General features: G+C 38.2%; 1 protein-coding gene across 2 annotated transcripts in view; it reads left to right on the forward strand.

The window, feature by feature from the left end:
- Positions 1–17,258, forward strand: part of LOC308676579 (cullin-2-like) — a 241,109-nt gene that overhangs the window by 71,004 nt on the left and 152,847 nt on the right. Inside the window, exons 1-2 of one of the 2 annotated variants that reach the window (XM_081342457.1) lie at positions 13,304–13,382; positions 15,347–15,429. The exons of the other annotated variant lie outside the window; for it this stretch is intronic. Coding sequence (XP_081198583.1) covers positions 13,353–13,382; positions 15,347–15,429 — 113 coding nt within the window. The 5' untranslated portion in view covers positions 13,304–13,352. Of the gene's footprint in view, positions 1–13,303; positions 13,383–15,346; positions 15,430–17,258 lie in introns of those variants that run through there. 2 annotated transcript variants of the gene reach the window in all.

The raw sequence follows: 17,258 nt of genomic DNA on the forward strand, positions 1-17,258 counted from the left end.
GCAGATGGTGCTATAACATTAGATTCAGGCACCATTGTATCCTCGCATGTCATTTGACACAGCAGGCAGTCAGGCTCCCATTCGTCTGACACAAAATTCCACTGTGAGTGTGCCTTAGTCTTTGAGGAAGAAGGCAAAATGGCGATCCCTTGTGGGTGTGGCTTTGCTTGTGAAGAGGGAGGCAAAATGGCTGATTCTGAAAACTGAATGCCAGCAGAGGCTCTCCCATGCTTTTTATAACATGCTGCACACAACTTTGCGTTTTGCAGCTCTTTCTCAAAAACTTCAATTTGTTCATAATAACTATGCAAAGCCTTCTCCTGCACAGTTTGCTCAGGGCTTGGAGGATAATACATCACTTCCTTCCCTAGTGAAGCCTTAGGTCTAGCACCAAATCTCTCATAATCAGCCTGATCCCCATGAGCATAGGGTTCTACTGGGGCATCAGCTTGAGAATCTGCAAAAACAGAAAACGGTGAAACTGACCTTGGCTCAGAGGCTGCTTCTCCAAGACGTGTAGCCGATGCCAACGGAGTCTGTGAACTTGAAGGGAGATCTCTCTGTGAAACGGCTTCTTCCTCCTCAGCAGACAGATAACCGGCCTTCTTCTTTCTCCTTTTCCTCGGCATATTTGCAGCAATTAATCACAGCCTACTCAGTGCCGGACTAACTGCCTGGCTAATTGCCTATCAATAAATCTTGAAAATAAAAACAAACCATCCTCTGCTACCAAATGTCGCGGAACAATTAACATTCCGACCAGAGGAGGATGGTCCGTGGTTCATTTGCATGGTGAATATCAAAGAAAAGAAATCCAAGGCATATTCTATTGTAAAACCTTTAATGAGAAAACAAAAGACCTAAACTGACTACATTCTCTCATCAGTCAGAAGATAAAAGTAAGAAGTAACTGTGAGAAACTTTTTCTAGGCATGCGCATGAAACAGTCTGAAACCATAACATAGCTGGACATATGAGAGTCACTATGGTTACATGATAAGATAGTAACACAGGTGCAGAGAGCAGGGGAAAATGTACAGATAGAAACGAGCGAAGCTGGCAAAACTAAAAACCACGCAGTGACATGTTCTTCCATAACACCTCAGCAGTGCCACAGGCTGATAGCTTCCATGCCATGCCGCATTGAGGCAGTAATTGCTGCAAAAGGGGCCCAAACCAAGTACTGAGTACATATGCATGCTTATACTTTTCAGAGGTCCGATATTGTTCTATGTACACTCCTTGTTTTATTGATTGCATGTAATATTCTAATTTTCTGAGATTGTGGATTTGGGGTTTTCATGAGCTGTAAGCCATAATCATCACAATTATGACAAATCATGGCTTGAACTATCTTGCTTTGCATGTAATGAGTCTATCTCATATACTAGTTTCCCCTTTTAAGTTGCATTACTGAAATAAATGAACTTTTGCACAATATTCTAATTTTTCGAGTTTCACCTGTATATGCACCAAGCAAGAAGAATTTTATCAAAATCTTCACAGAAAAATAGCTGAAATGGAATATCAAAAGATTTGCCTAGTAGGGGATTTTAATGCAATAGTAGATGGGACATTAGACTATAAAAGTAGCAAAACAGGAAAACGAGGAAGAAAAAGATTACCTAAGACTTTTTTTTAACATGATAGAGGAAATTGGTGTAGAAGATACTTGGAGAGAAACCAATCCAGAAAAACTACAATATACATTCTATGACAACGACAAGACCTAAATATAAGTAAATAAAATGGAGAAGACAAAAAAACAAAAAACCACCGGGACCAGATGGGCTCCTGGCAGAGTTGTACAAATGTCTACAAGTTATATTAAGAGCACTGTTGAAAGATGTGTGTAATGAACTTTTATCGGAGGCTAAACTCCCAAACACATGGACAGAAGCAAATATTACTTTGATACCAAAGAGGACTCAGATCTGACACAAATAAAAAATTACAGACTGATATCATTACTAAATGTGGACTATAAAATCTTCACTTCAATAATAGAGGAGAGACTGAAAAGATTTCTAACTGAATTTATACATCCAGATCAAAATGGATTTCTACCATAGAGACAAATAAAATATAATGGACATATTGGAATATTACAAAATGCATCCAGGGAAACAATTGGCATTAGTATTTCTAGATGCCCCAAAGGCATTTCATAATGTTTCCTGGCAATTTATGACTCAATAACTAAAAATAATGTACTTTGGACAAAATTTTATAAATATGATTAAAACAATATATCACAAGCAAACAGCAAAAGTGATTATAAATGGAGATTATACAGAGAATTTCGACATAAGAAAAGGCACAAGACAAGTATGTCCACTATCTCCTTTGTTATTTATTTTTACTTTAGAAGTTTTAAATAGAAATATTAGACAAGACCCAGGAATTAAAGGACTAGCAATAAAAGGTGAAACTTATAAATTACAAGCATTTGCAGATGACTTGGTATTCATCCTAGAGGAACCTTTAGAGATGATTCCTAAATTATTTATTTTTATTTTTTATTTATTTTATTACATTTATATACCGCCCTTTCCCGGAGGACTCAGGGCGGTTTACAGGGAATTAAAAACCAAAAATACAAAAATACAAAAGTTAAAACCAGTTTAAAAAAAATTATTGGCAAAGATAGAACAGTTTGAAGAGATAGCAGGACTGAAAATAAACAGAGGAAAAACTAGAGTGATAGTTAAAAATCTTACAGATAAACAAAAAAAAAGTCAGAAAAAATAGAATTACAAATTATTCAAAAAGGTTAAATACTTGGGAATATACCTGACAGCAAGATGTTCGATGATAAAAGGAGATAACTATATAAAATTACTGAATCAAATAAAACTTGACATGGAAAAATGCAAAAACTTGCACTGTCGATCTTAGGAAGAATTGCTATGGTAAAAATGAATATATTACCAAAAATATTGTTTTTATTTCAAATGATACCTATAAAACTGGAGAAAAAAATCTTTGAAGACTTAAATTCTCTAATTTTAAAATTTATTTGGCAAGGAAAGAAAGCTAGAATTAAATTGAAAATGTTACAAGAAGCTAAGGAAAATGGAGGGTTTGGCTTGCCAGAATGGGTTTTATATTATCAAGCATTAGTACTAACATGGGTAAAAGAATGGATAACTCTTAGAAATAAAAGGTTGTTGTATTTGGAGGGACATGACTTACAACTCAGTTGGCACACTTTCCTGTCGTATGGGAAAAATAAAATTCATAGATATTTTCAAAACCACTATATTAGAAATGCATTATTACTAACATGGGAAAAAATAGAATATAAAATATACTTGAAAATTCCAGGATGGCTTTCAATAATTGAAGCCAATTATTACATCCAAATTTAGTCAGTCTTGAGAAAATATGGACATATAAAGATATTCTAAACTCTGAATGGAATTTAAAATCTAAACAAGAGATGGAAAATCAGGGTATTGATTTATCACGGTGGGCATATTTACAAATGCAAGTGAGATATATAGATGTTAAATTGTACAGATTTTATAAAGATCAGACCTTGTTTGATCAGATATTATTAACCTCTGATGAGAAACTAATTAAGAAAATGTATGAGGCTTCCGGTGGTGACGCGACGCTGAAGACAGCCATTTCTAGGCTGTCCGCTCCGCGGCTTTGTAGAACCGCCGAAAACAGCGCCGATCAGCTGTTTCGGCGGTTCGGAAGCCCCCTCCTCGGGAGAAGAGGAGGAGGTGAGTACCCAGGTAGGGGTTGAGCTCTCCGGGGCCGCCTGAGCTTTAAGTTCGGGCGGCTGAAGGATCGAGCCCCCCCGAAGCCTGGGTTTGCTCTGGGCTGCGCAGCGTTTCTGCTCCGTGCTTTTGGGAGCAGAACAAAGCGTTAGCAACCACCCCTGCCAGCAGAAAGGATTCTGGAGTGCGAAGACGCAGGCAGAGCGATACAGGAGATCAAGGTGAAAGTGGATTTTTGTTCTCTAGCTCAACGGATTTTATAGACTGAAAGTGAAAGTGCGTAGCAAGTAAAAGTGGGGGAAGATGGCGGCTAAATCTTCCAAAGTTCTCAGGAGTGCGGGGGCTTCCCCGGTGCAACAGTCCTCGCTGCAAGCTTTATTGCCGCCTGCACCTGCTCCAGCACTGACAGTTAAAGACTTACAGGATGCTTTGGAAAAGCATTCACAACAAATAGCAGATATTATAGATGAAAAGATGGATGACAAGTTGCCAGAAAAGTTATCTGAAGTTATGGATGAAAAGCTGGAGGAGAAGTTCGCAGAAATGAGGGCAGACATCTTGCCTGCACTTCAAGGTATGGCTTTATGTATTGAACGCTTGGACGAAAGAGTGGAAGATCTTAGCCAAAATAATTCCAGATTAGAAGCAAAAATGTTAGAGACTGAAAATGTGGTGGATAAAATTGACAGCGACTTGACCTTGGTCCAGTACCACGAGATGGAGTTTGCTATCAGAATCAGAGGCTTAAAAGAGAATCCTAAAGAAGATTTGAAGCAAATAGTCTCTGAAGCTTTGGAAGAGGTACTGGGACAGTCAGCAGCTGAAATTGTGGGAAATATAGACAAAATCTTTCGTGTGAATTCATGGATTGCAAGGCAAAGGAAGTTACCTAGAGATGTGGTTGTTTACTTTACAAAGAGAGCAATTAGGAATGAAGTCATCCAAGTTTCTTATAATACTAAGCTTGTGGTTGCTGAGCAAGAAGTCTTGGTTCTAAAAGAGATCCCTCCAAGAATTTTAAGGAGAAGGAAAGATTTTGCTTTTCTGGCACAGGAACTTAAGAGACGTGATATCAAGTTTAGATGGGAGATACCAGTGGGTATGGTGGTGATGCATGAAGGCACGAGACATCGTCTTATTACAGTGATGCAGGCACGTGATTTTTATAGCAATGTTTTAAAAGCAATCCCTTTACCACTTTTGGAATCTACAAAGAAAAATGGCGAGGGAAAGCCTCAAGACGCTGAAGGAATAACGCAGGCAGATGAGAAAGCTACAGGAGTGGATCAAATTACAGTTTCATCGGAAGATGCCAGAGACCAGAGGATGACGCGTGCTGCCTTGAGACGAGCGAGACGAGAGCAAGAACAGGACCAGCAGAAAGCTATGGAACCTTCAAAGCGTACCTATAGCAAAGCTGTGGGAGGGGCGTGGCCTAAGGAAGTTAAGGGACTCCTGGCAGACGTGCTCCAGAAGCTTCGGGTCGCTAAGGATGGCGATTAAGTTTCTAACTTGGAATGTTAATGGCTTAAACTCACCACAGAAGAGAAAGAAAATTTTTCAGTATTTAAAACAATTTAAGACTGATGTTATTTGCTTGCAAGAAACACATATTAGGGCTATGGACCAAAAGTACTTATTGAACTCTAGATTGGGTACACAATTTATTGCTTCTGCAATGAATAAGAAGAATGGAGTGGTTATTTATGTCAAGAATACTATGATAGCGGAGTTAATAGAAGCAGACAAGGAAGATATGTTATAATAGATTTGTTGTTAGAAGGCAAAAAAACGCTTTTGGTTGGACTGTATGCTCCTAATCAACAACAAGCTGATTTTTATAGTTCGTTACACAGTAAGATCACTCAGTTGGATTATAAATCTTTTATTTTTATGGGAGATTGGAATGGCGTTTTGGATGTACAACTGGACAAGTGCAGTTCTTTTAGGCGTACTCCAAGCCACGCTAGATTGCCTAAATCTTTTTTCGAGATGAAGGATGATTTGGAGTTGCGAGACATTTGGAGAGAAAGACACTCACAAGAAAAGGATTATACTTTTTTTCTGATAGACATCAATCTTTTTCCAGGATTGACTTTAAATTAACGACTAATGATTTTTTTCCAGGATCAAGAAGATAAAGATTTGTCCAAGAATTATGTCTGATCATAGTCCAGTCTGGTTAGAGATTGACAAGGACAATAGAGACAGGCGCTCTTGGCGTCTAAATGAGAACCTGTTTAGAAACCAGGGGAATGTGGAAGAATGTAAAAAACAGATGAAGGACTTTTTTGAAACTAACATGAATAAGGGTACCTCTATGGACATGGTTTGGGATGCTAGCAAAGCTTATATGAGAGGGGTGTTAATATATATGAACAACAAATACAGACGTAATTTGGAATTTAGGAGGAAAGAATTAGAGAATGAAATTAGGGAAAAAGAAAAGGCCCTAATTTTGAATCCATCGGATGTGAAGATCAAAGAGGTTATTAATTTGTTAAGAGGACAGTTTGACAAGTTGATGGCTGATCAGGTGGCAACTAACTTACGGTTTGCTAGGCATAATACTTTTTGCAATGCCAATAAACCAGGTATATGGTTAGCTTACATGTTAAGGAAGAAGCAAAGGGCTTCTAATATAGATAAAATAGAACACAAGGGTAAGGTTGTGTATCAACAGGATCTTATCAAGGAAGCTTTTGTGGACTTTTATTCTAAATTATATGCTAAAGATAAGATTAATGAAGCAGATATTGATGCATATTTGAGGAATGCTAACATCCCGGTTCTTACACAAGAACAAAAGGAAGAGATTAATCAATTGATAACAGAAGAAGAAATTCTTTTAGCAATTAAACAATTGAAGGTGGATAAAGCGCCAGGCACGGATGGACTGACTGCGGTGTATTATAAAAACTTACAATTGGAAATGATAAAGCCATTAAGGGAATTGTTTCAGACAATTCAAAGGGGAGGAGGGGTGCCTCCGTCTTGGAGAACTGCTTTTATTTCTCTGATTCCTAAGGAAGATCAGGACGTCACTCAAGTAAGAAATTACAGACCAATATCACTTTTGAATACAGACTACAAGATATTTGCTAAGGTTTTAGCTAACAGATTGATGAGGGTACTGCAACAGATAATTCATGGTGATCAAACTGGGTTTATTAGTGGCAGACAAATGAAAAATAATGTGAGGCATATAGTAGACTTGTTGGAATTTTTGGAAAGGAACAACCAGATCCCTGCGGCGCTGATCTTTCTGGACGCTGAAAAAGCCTTTGATCAACTGGATTGGCAATTTTTGATGAAAGTATTAGGTAAAATGAATTTTGGGGATAAATTTATACAACCAATTAGGGCATTATATCAAAAACAAACAGCCCGAATAATAGTAAATAACAGTTTGACTGAAGTATGTAATATTGAAAAGGGCACAAGGCAAGGGTGTCCGTTATCACCTTTATTATTTGTTTTAACATTGGAGATATTATTGATTAAAATACGGAATTCGGAAAAAATTAAGGGAATTCAAATAAGAGATCAGGATTATAGATTGAGGGCGTTTGCAGACGATCTGGTTGTTACGGTGACTCAGCCAGAAAATTCTGTTGTGGACCTGATGGAGATAATAATGCAATATGGGAAGGTTTCTGGATTCAAGGTTAATATACAAAAAACTAAAATATTGGCTAAAAACATGACAGTATTGCAAAAGGCCCTTTTAGAAGGGTTAACTGGATTTGAGATTGTTAAAAGCTGCTAAGCTTGTAAGCCGCCCTGAGTCTTCGGAGAAGGGCGGGATATAAATGTAATAAAAATAAATAAAAATAAATAAATAAAATAAATAAATAAAAGGGTTAAATATTTGGGGGTGTATGCAAAGTTATATAAAAATAATTATGAAAAGTTATGGGGAAAAATTCAAAAAGAATTGGAGAGCTGGAAAAAATTACAATTGTCTCTACTGGGAAGAATTGCAGCAGTGAAAATGAATGTTTTGCCAAAATTTTTATTCTTATTTCAAATGATACCTATTCTTAAAAAGGACTCAAATTTGGAGGAATGGCAAAAGGGTATCAATAAATTTGTATGGGCAGGGAAAAGGCCACGAGTTAAATTTAAGATTATGCAGGATACGCGTGAAAGAGGTGGTCTTAAAATGCCCAATTTTAAATTATATTATGAAGCTGCTGCGTTGTCAGCGATAAGTGACTGGATTAATTTAACACAAGGGAGATTATTAAATCTTGAAGGCCACGACTTGTTATTTGGCTGGCATGCATATTTATTGCATGATAAGAAGGTAGATAATGTGTTTAAGGTGCATATTTTTAGACATGCCTTGTTGAGAGTTTGGAAAAAGTATAGACATAAGTGGTAAATTACAAGATACCTTTATGGGCAATACCGAAACACGCAATAGAAAACATAAATGTTGGGTTCAAACATGATGTGACTACATATAAGGAAATCCTAAGTTTGGAGAGGAACGTATGGTGTTTGAAGCCGTATAATTTTTTACGAGAAGAGAAGATTCTTCAAACCTGCTTTCAATATGGTCAATTACGGGCCAGGTGGAAAGAAGATCAGAAAATTGGTTTCTCAATGACTGATGAAAATCTGGTAAAGCAAATTAGAAATCAGGGTCCAGCACATATCAAACGGATATATCTTGCATTGATAGAAATTGACTCAGAAACAGAACTTGTTAAAGATTGTATGATAAAGTGGGCTCAGAATATTCAAGAAGTTATCACAATGGATACTTGGGAAAAGATTTGGGTGAGGAACGTAAAATTTACGCAAGCCCAAAATTTAAGAGAGAACTTTTATAAAATGTTTTATAGGTGGCATCTAGATCCTAAAAAGCTTGCAAGTATGTATCCGAACTATCAACCTAAATGTTGGAGATGTGGTGGCGAAGACGCAACGTACTTTCACGTATGGTGGACCTGTAAAAAGGTTAAAGCTTTTTGGATTAAAATCTGGTGGAATATGCCGAAGATATTTAAGCAAAGGATAAAGTTTTGTCCGCAATTGTTTTTATTGGGCATAATTACGGATACTACTGTTGTGGACACTAAGTTGATGTTGAACTTAATTACGGCAGCAAGACTTTTAGTAGGTCAATATTGGAAGAAGGAGGAACTGCCGACTATAGAAGAATGGACTTTAAAAGTTTCTGACCTGGCGGAAATGGCAAAGATATCGGCTTATTTGAAAGACCATTCGCAACAACGTTATATTATGGAGTGGAAAAAGTGGATTGATTACATCCAGAACAAATATGGGACCAAAAAGTTTCATTTAGCATTTGTATAAGTTTTGATGTGATATTAGTATTGCTTGTAGTCATTTTATATGAGCTAGAGTGCGATAGACTTAATAGCTTATTGTTGTTAGCATATGGTTGTTTATGATTGCTTTTATTTTTATACCTTGTATTTAGCTCTGGGAAGTCGGGGGAGGGTTAGGGAGGGCTAGGTAGGGGGTGGGGGGGAGGGATTGTTAAAGATAAAATGTATTGAAAAACTTTTCAATAAACAAAAGAAAATGTATAACTTTGTATTGAATTTGAAAATGGAAAATGAACAAGTAAAAGAAACAATGATAACATGGGCAAAGATTTTTGGATACAATATAGACTTAGAGAAATGGCAAAACTTGTGGGAAAGAAATTATAAATTGACAATGTCAACTTCTTATAAAGAAAACTTATATAAAATGTTTTATAGATGGCACTAGCAAAAATGTTTAAAAATATGTCAGATAGATGTTGGAAATGTAATCACAAGTCAGGTACCTATTACCATGTATGGTGGACATGTGTTAAAGCAAAGAAATATTGGACAAAAATACATACTTGGCTAGAAAAGATGTTGGGAAAACATGTAGATTTTAAACCTGAACTTTTTTTAGTAGGTATAATGCCAGAAAAGATTGACAAACAAAGTATATACTTGATTTTACATGTGATAACAGCAGCAAGAATCACATTTGCACAATATTGGAAAAATGAAGAAATACCACCAGAGGAAGAAATAATTAAAAAAATATTAGATTGTTCGGAAATGGACAGATTTACTCTGAGGTTGAAAGAAAAAGAAGAAACAGAATACTTTCAAACTTGGTATCAATGGCTGGAGAAAAGAATAAGGGATTAGGAATTCAATTTGCATTAGTGAATGAGAAACTCAGACAACACGTTTGTTGAATAAGTACTTTTGAATTGCGTGTGTGTGTGTGTGTGTGTGTGTGTGTGTGTGTGTGTGTGTGTATGTATGACTTTTTTCCGCGGAACCAATTCTGAAGCACCCAGACCTGGAGCAGCTGTTTGTCATTCAGGCTGACGCTAGCAATGTGGCAATGGGTGCAGTATTGCTCCAAGAAAACAAAAAGGGACAATTACAGCCCTATGCCTTCACCTCAAAAAAATTAACTGAGACAGAGCAATGCAGGGTTGTGTGGGAGAAAGAGGTGTACACAGTGAGGTGGGCCCTTCTTACATGGAGACATTTTCTAGAAGGGAGTGAAATCCCTTTCCAGGTTTGGACTAACCACAAAAACCTGGAAGCACTGAAAACCCCGAGGAAGTTGTCCCCCAAACAGTAGCATTGGGCTCAACTCTTCCAGTGTTTTAACTTTACTCTGTGCTATCTGCCTGGGGAAAAAACTTTCTAGCAGACGCTTTATTGGGGCTTCCACAATATAACTGTAAAAACAGAGATACTTAAACCGATGCTCCCGGCACAACAGCTAGCAGCACTAGTGACCATGAGAGCGCAGTCAGAAGGCAACCCACTGTTAAACACCACTATCAATTCAGAATTTAAACAAGCCTTCGAGAAAGACGACTGGTTCCTCAACCACCAAAACCTCTGCTCTATGCGTGAAGGGCTCGCATGGGTAGGGGGGAAATTATATGTCCCAGCTAGCCAGAGACTAAAGACTATGCAAACACGCCATGACTCCAAGGCAGCTGGGGACTTTGGATTTGGAAAGACCCTACACTTTCTAAAAAGACAGTTTTGGTGGCCCTCTATTAAGAAGGACGTGGAGAGTTATGTGGCGAGCTGCCCTACCTGCACAGCGGCGAAACGGAGGCAAGGAAAAACGCCCAGCCTTCTGCAGCCAGTCACAAACCCTTCAGCATCCTGGAGAGAGATCTCTATGGACTTTATTGTAGAACTGCCCGAAAGCGCGGGAAACACTTCTCAATCTTGGCAACTTTTAAGATGTGTGCATTTCAACTCCCAGAATACTGGGAGTTGAAGTCCACACATCTTAAAGTTGACGAGGTTGATAAACACTGCCTTAACTATACTTTTCAATAGAAGAGGATACATGTAGCTCCACAAACTATACGTTTTCTCAGTATTTTTGTCTCTTCCTCCTTTATTCACAGAATTATTTCTTATCACAGGTTTGATATGCTCACTCCAGTCAACAGGTTCACTACTTTCATTTCTCAGGCTTGTTTTTAGACTAGAAAGGAAAACACAGGAAAAAATCGTGCATTTCTAAACTGTTTGGCATTCCAGCATCTTTGTCAAGCCATCATGTCATAGTTACCTTGTACATCCTTATCAAACTGATATCTGCTCAGTTCTTTCTAAATGCTGCAGTCTTTTCTACTGGCTAGTCTACTCCATAGATCTTTCTTTCAGATCCTGCTGGATCCTCAGCTTCAGATTTTTCCTCCTGCTATGCCTGGATTCATACAGCACACATGCATCACCAGCAATGTCTGACAACCACCAACAGTCTCTTCCACTGACTAACACTTCTGCCCTTTTATTTATTTTCATCAATAGGCAGATGTGTCTGCTCTTGGGTGTCTTAAAATAGGCAGGAAACTTCTAGGTCACTCCCTGACAGTCTACATGACAGTTTGCCTTAAAACATCTTTAAACTTGAGAACTTTTTACATCATCACATGTCCATCAGGGCAGTCCCCCTGCCGCTGAGTGTTCAGTATGGAGGTCAGTTTATCTGTGGGAAACCTTAATTAGGAATACAGCCACAGTGATTGGACTGAAAGACCAAGGTTGTCAGATATTGAGAGCCTTGGTGGAGCAGTGGGCTAATGCCTCCTTAAGTAACACCAGCTGCCTGCAATTAGTGCAGGTTCGAGTCCCACCAGGCTCAAGGTTGACTCAGCCTTCCATCCTTCCGAGGTAGGTAAAATGAGGACCCAGATTGTTGGGGGCAATTAAGCTGACTTTGTAATAATGCCGCTTGGGGGGGGGCGAAAGCCCTAATAAGCAGGCATATACATAGAATGAAGGCTATTGCTAAGCACATTGATTTGTGCTTAAATTGTAAGCCGCCCTGAGTCTTCGGAGAAGGGCGGGATATAAATGGGATTAAAATAAAAAAAAATAAATAAATATTGTAAGTTTGTATTTTGCTCTCTCTGCCAACTGATTTCTCCAGTAATTTGGCCAAAACTGACCACCAACCAAGCTTGGGATGTGTTAGTAATTTATTATCTTACATGCATACATATTACTTGGGTCTAAAAATGTAAAACAATAATGCTCTGTGTTTCCTGACTTTTTTTCTTCCATAGAACAGTTTTAAAAAATATACTATAAGAAATGTATTGGGTTTTTTCACAGATACCTCAATACACAGTTTATTAAAAAGAACAAATAGTTAAAGATTGTATGATAAAATGGGCTCAGAATATTCAAGAACCTATAATGATGGACACTTGGGGAAAAAATTGGGTTAGAAATGTAAAATTTACACAAGCGCAAAACTTAAGAGAGAATTTTTATAAAATGTTTTATAGATGGCATTTAGATCCTAAAAAATAGCATGTATGTATCCAGATCAACCACCTAAGTGTTGGAGATGTGGTAGTGAAGAGGCAACTTATTATCATATATGGTGGACATGTAAAAATGTTAAAGCCTTTTGGATAAAAATATGGTGGATTCTTCAGAAAGTTTTTAAGAAAAAGATAAGATTTACTCCACAGTTATTTTTACTGAGTATTATTTTGGACTGTTCTGCTATAGAAACCAAATTGATGTTACATTTAATAACTGCAGCCAGACTTCTGGTGGCGCAATATTGGAAGAAAGAAGATTTACCTACGATAGAACAATGGACATTTAAAGTAATGGACATGGCTGAAATGGCAAAAGTTTCAGCATATTTGAAAGAGCAATCACAAGAAAAATATATTTTGGAATGGAGAAGATGGATTGATTATATTCAAAATAAATATGGGAGTAAAAAGTTTCAAATAGCTTATGAATAATTTTTAGTAATTAAAAAGATGTGTTATTATAGTTATTATAGTTTGGTTATAAGGGAGTTAAAGAGTGGAAGGTTTGTTAATGTTTTAATAGATATTTAGCATATGTTTGTATAAGATTGTTATACACAATACCCTGTATTCTGCTTTGGGAAGTCTGGGGGGGAGGGGTGAGGGGAGGGGGAGGGGGGTTCAATTTATATGTTTTTTTAATTTTGTAAAACTTTTCAATTAAAAAAATATGATAAGAAATGTGTTGGGTTTTTCACAGATACCTCAATACACAGTTTATTAAAAAGAACAAATTGACTGAAGCTGATCTTCAATATGGTTATAGAGGTGTGGATATGAGTGACCCATTGATGGAGATTGGAGAGGTAAGTAGTATGGAAAAGAACTTTAGAGAGCTAACTATAAAGGACATATTTTGTGACTGTCTAATTGTCCATTAAGGCGATTTCTGTCTTTTCAAAATCATGTCTATTTTGTTGGATCAGTAAAACAAAGCTTTTATTATTTTCCTGAATGTTCACCAGAAAACACTTGCAGCTATTATTGGCTTTTAACTAGCCTTCGATTTACCTATTCAGAGGAATTGAAATTGCTGTGGCTAAGGTTGAGAAACATCACTTTATAAATACTGTAGGGGTACTTAAGCCTAGCCTATATTTTTGCTTATTATCCTGAAGAAAACAGTAAGGTCTGTTTACCTATCTATATCACATTTCTACCAGTAAACTGTGAATGGTTATTTGTTCTTGTTTTTTTTCCTATGAAATAAAAGTCAAGTGGAATTAGTTGAAGATAGAGTCAGGAATAATTCATGAATAAAAAGTAATAGATAGGATTCCATTGCAATCAATGAGATTTAAGTCAAGACTAAGTTACACTGATTTCCAAGGGCCCAAAATCAGCCAAAGATGTAGTACTTGTCAATACGTATTTATGGTGAGAGTTGTGTCAGAGATATATGTACAACACATAGACTGTAAGACAGAGGTCCCCAACTTTTTGGGCACTAGGGACCGATTCTCTGGAGAAAAGTTTTTCCACGGACTGGAGAGTGTGTGGGTTTGTGTGCTGCCTGCATCCCACGGATGGGGCTTTGGTTGTTTGTGCGGATCGGTTGCTGGCATGCCACGGCCTGGTACTGGTTCATGGACTGGGGGTTGGGGACCCCTGCTGTGAGGGATCTAAACATGGCCTTCAAAAATGGAGAAGGAATGATCAAATGGTTAAGGGGAGATTCTTTGAAAAAGATTATTAATCTTGAGAAAGAGGAAAGTATGAGAAAAAAACTCAAAAATTACTCTGCCTTGATTTTGTTTGGTATAAGATGTGGCAGAGAGGAATCTAATAGGCTTTAATGATTCGGTTAGTCTGCTACAATAAAAAAACATTCCTAGAGTCCCTGCCATGCCTGTTTATTGATCTTGCATACAGTACCTCAAAGGGCTGATAGACAGATATGAGAAATAGCAGTTCCCCAAATAAGTAACCTTTAACTGCTCCTGTTTAAGATTTTTAAATAAGTGTTTAATTTTGTTTTTAATTCTTTTGTTGAAAGTAAAAATGAACCAAGGGGTGCTTAATTATTTCTTCTACAATGTTAATATTCCTTTCATTAAACTCTTAAATCATGTATTTTAAATAAAATCTTTACCTCGTGCATCAATAAATTAATTTCCATTTGGGAGCACTCCAAAAGTTTCCTTTTGAGTGCATTTAAAACTTACATGTCCACCCCCTCCCTCCATAGAAGTGTGAATGGGAGCTAAACTGTCTTTCAAAACTATGTATAGTACATTTACTTTTATCAAGGAACTGGAACTGCTGGTGGTTCTATAATATATATTTCTATTACTTACTGTTTGGAATGGTTAATAAAGTACTAGAATTCAGTTTTTGCTAAACTCTACTTAATTTGTTTAAACACTGAAATTTTATCATGTCTGTTTTTCCAAGGACAGAGAAATAATTCTTCAGTTCCAAAGTGCTACTTATTCCTGGATATTAGATGCAATTTGGGACAGCCCTGGAATTAGCATAATTTTTCACTGGTTTCAACCAAGAGTAATTTGTGGGGTAGATAAAAGCACAAGGAAACATTCCTCCATTACATCTTTTGAAATGATAGGTAGCCAGTTTTAGATTTGGTAGAAATTCAGTTGCTGAAGATCTCCTTCATAAGAGGAGGAATTGTTATGCTTATTGGCTATTTAGTACCCTTTCAGTTTATTCCTCTGTTTTTGGAGCCTTTAGGACCAAGCATCTTTTTAAAAATAAGAATGAATGAAATGACAGTTCTGTTATTGACTTGTTTTCTATTGTACCATGACAGCTAGCACTTGATATGTGGAGGAGATTAATGATTGAGCCCTTACAGGCTGTCCTCATTCGAATGTTGCTCCGTGAAATTAAAAAGTGAGTGCCTTTCTTTTTTAAAAAATGTGTATTACAAAGAATAGCTTGTCCAAATGCATATGCATTTACTGTACTTCTATGACCATTGTGTTAGAAGAAAGTCCCTAGGTTGGAATCCAGGTGGGGCCATCTAAAGCAGGGCTTTTCAACCTTTTCACCCATTGTACCACTTTTAGGATATGGCAATATCCGAGTACCATGTCGCCTAGCAAGGTGTCAAAAACCTGATGACCCCAAAAAAATAAAGGAAAAAAGTGATAAAGTACAGGTAGTCCTTGACTTACAACAGTTCACTTAGTGACTGTTCGAAGTTACAACAGCACTGAAAAATGTGACTTATGACCATTTTTCACACTTATCACTGCTGCAGCATCCCCAGGGTCTTGTGATTTACATTCAGATCCTCGGCAACTGATTCATATTTATGATGGTCACAGTGTCCCAGGGTCACGTGATCCCCTTGTGTGACCTTCTGACAAGCGAAGTCCATGGAGGAAGCCAGATTCACTTAACAACCGTGTTACTAATTTAACAACTGCAGTAATTCACTTAACAAATGTGGCAAAAAAAAGTCATAAAATGGGACAAAACTCATTTAACAAATTTCTCACTTAGCAACATAAATTTTGGGCTGAATTGTGGTTGTAGGTTGAGGACTATCTGTACACCCACTTACCACACTTAAATTAGGAAACTTGTGCCTGTTTCTGTGACATTAATCTTTGCACTGTTCTATCCCCTTCTCTCCTTCTGGTTGACTCAAGCTGATAGGTGATTACAGGGGCTTTGGAGGGGGTGTGTGTGGCTTCTGCACTTGAAGTGGGGGCATGGGGGGCATGTTGGGGTGCTAGTTGGCTATCCCCCAAAGATTCCCTAACTTTAAAACAGCTCTTGGGTGGCAACAGTTACCCAGCACGAGGGGCTCAGGAGAAAGAGATGCCGGCAACTCCCAAAAATGAGCGGCTCAGAGGCAGCTACAAGCAGGGGAGGCAGGGAGGGGGGGGGCAAAGAAAGGAAATCAAACCTGATTGACAGGGAGCATAGTAACCGTGCCCCTACTCTGCAGAGGGCAGATCTCCATTATCCCCGGCACGGCAGGGTTCTTCCTGCCCCACCATTGCAGACAAAGGGAGGCTCCAATGAGAAGGAGGAGGAAGAGGGTTTAAGCAAGTTTAGCAACCGGAGTGGGGATCCCCCCCAAAAAAAAGTGCTTCATGGGTAAACACCTAGCACGACAGAAGTGACCAAAACCTGCTGCAACCACCCAGCAGACTGGGGGGGACGGGAATAAAAACCAAACAGCCCACCCCCCCTGCCAATTCTCAACAGAAATGCTCACGACAACGGAAACCTCGGACAGGGGGAAGGGCGCAGGCAGGCGGGCGTCTTGCTCAGCTTGTGGCTTGGGGGAGGAGGGGGCAGCTTCACACCCTCCCAAACGCTACCCTCTCACGAAAGCAGGATGAAAACTCCAAAAAACAACCAGGAAAAATGGTTAAAACTGAAGACTGTCTCTTCTGAACAAGAAAAAAAAGATCACATCCGCATCCCCCTCTTGGGGATGCAGTGGGCGATTTTTATTTTTTGCCTCATTTTGCTCTTTTAAAAAGACCCCCCCCCAGCACCAGAAGCCACACGCCATCACTGTTTGCCTGCTGCGCCCCCCACAGACCAAAATCCCTTCTGTCCCTTCCTTTGAAACAAACAAACCCGCCCCCCAAATCCTCCCGTTCTTCCCTTCTGAATTACAATGAAAGAAAGCCAAGTTTTTTCCTTTGTGGTCTTTGCATATTTAAATTGTTAGAAGGTAGTGGGGAAGCAAACCATCT

Source organism: Vipera berus (assembly GCF_964194415.1).
Source record: "Vipera berus genome assembly, chromosome: W".
Taxonomy (NCBI): Eukaryota; Metazoa; Chordata; class Lepidosauria; order Squamata; family Viperidae; genus Vipera; species Vipera berus.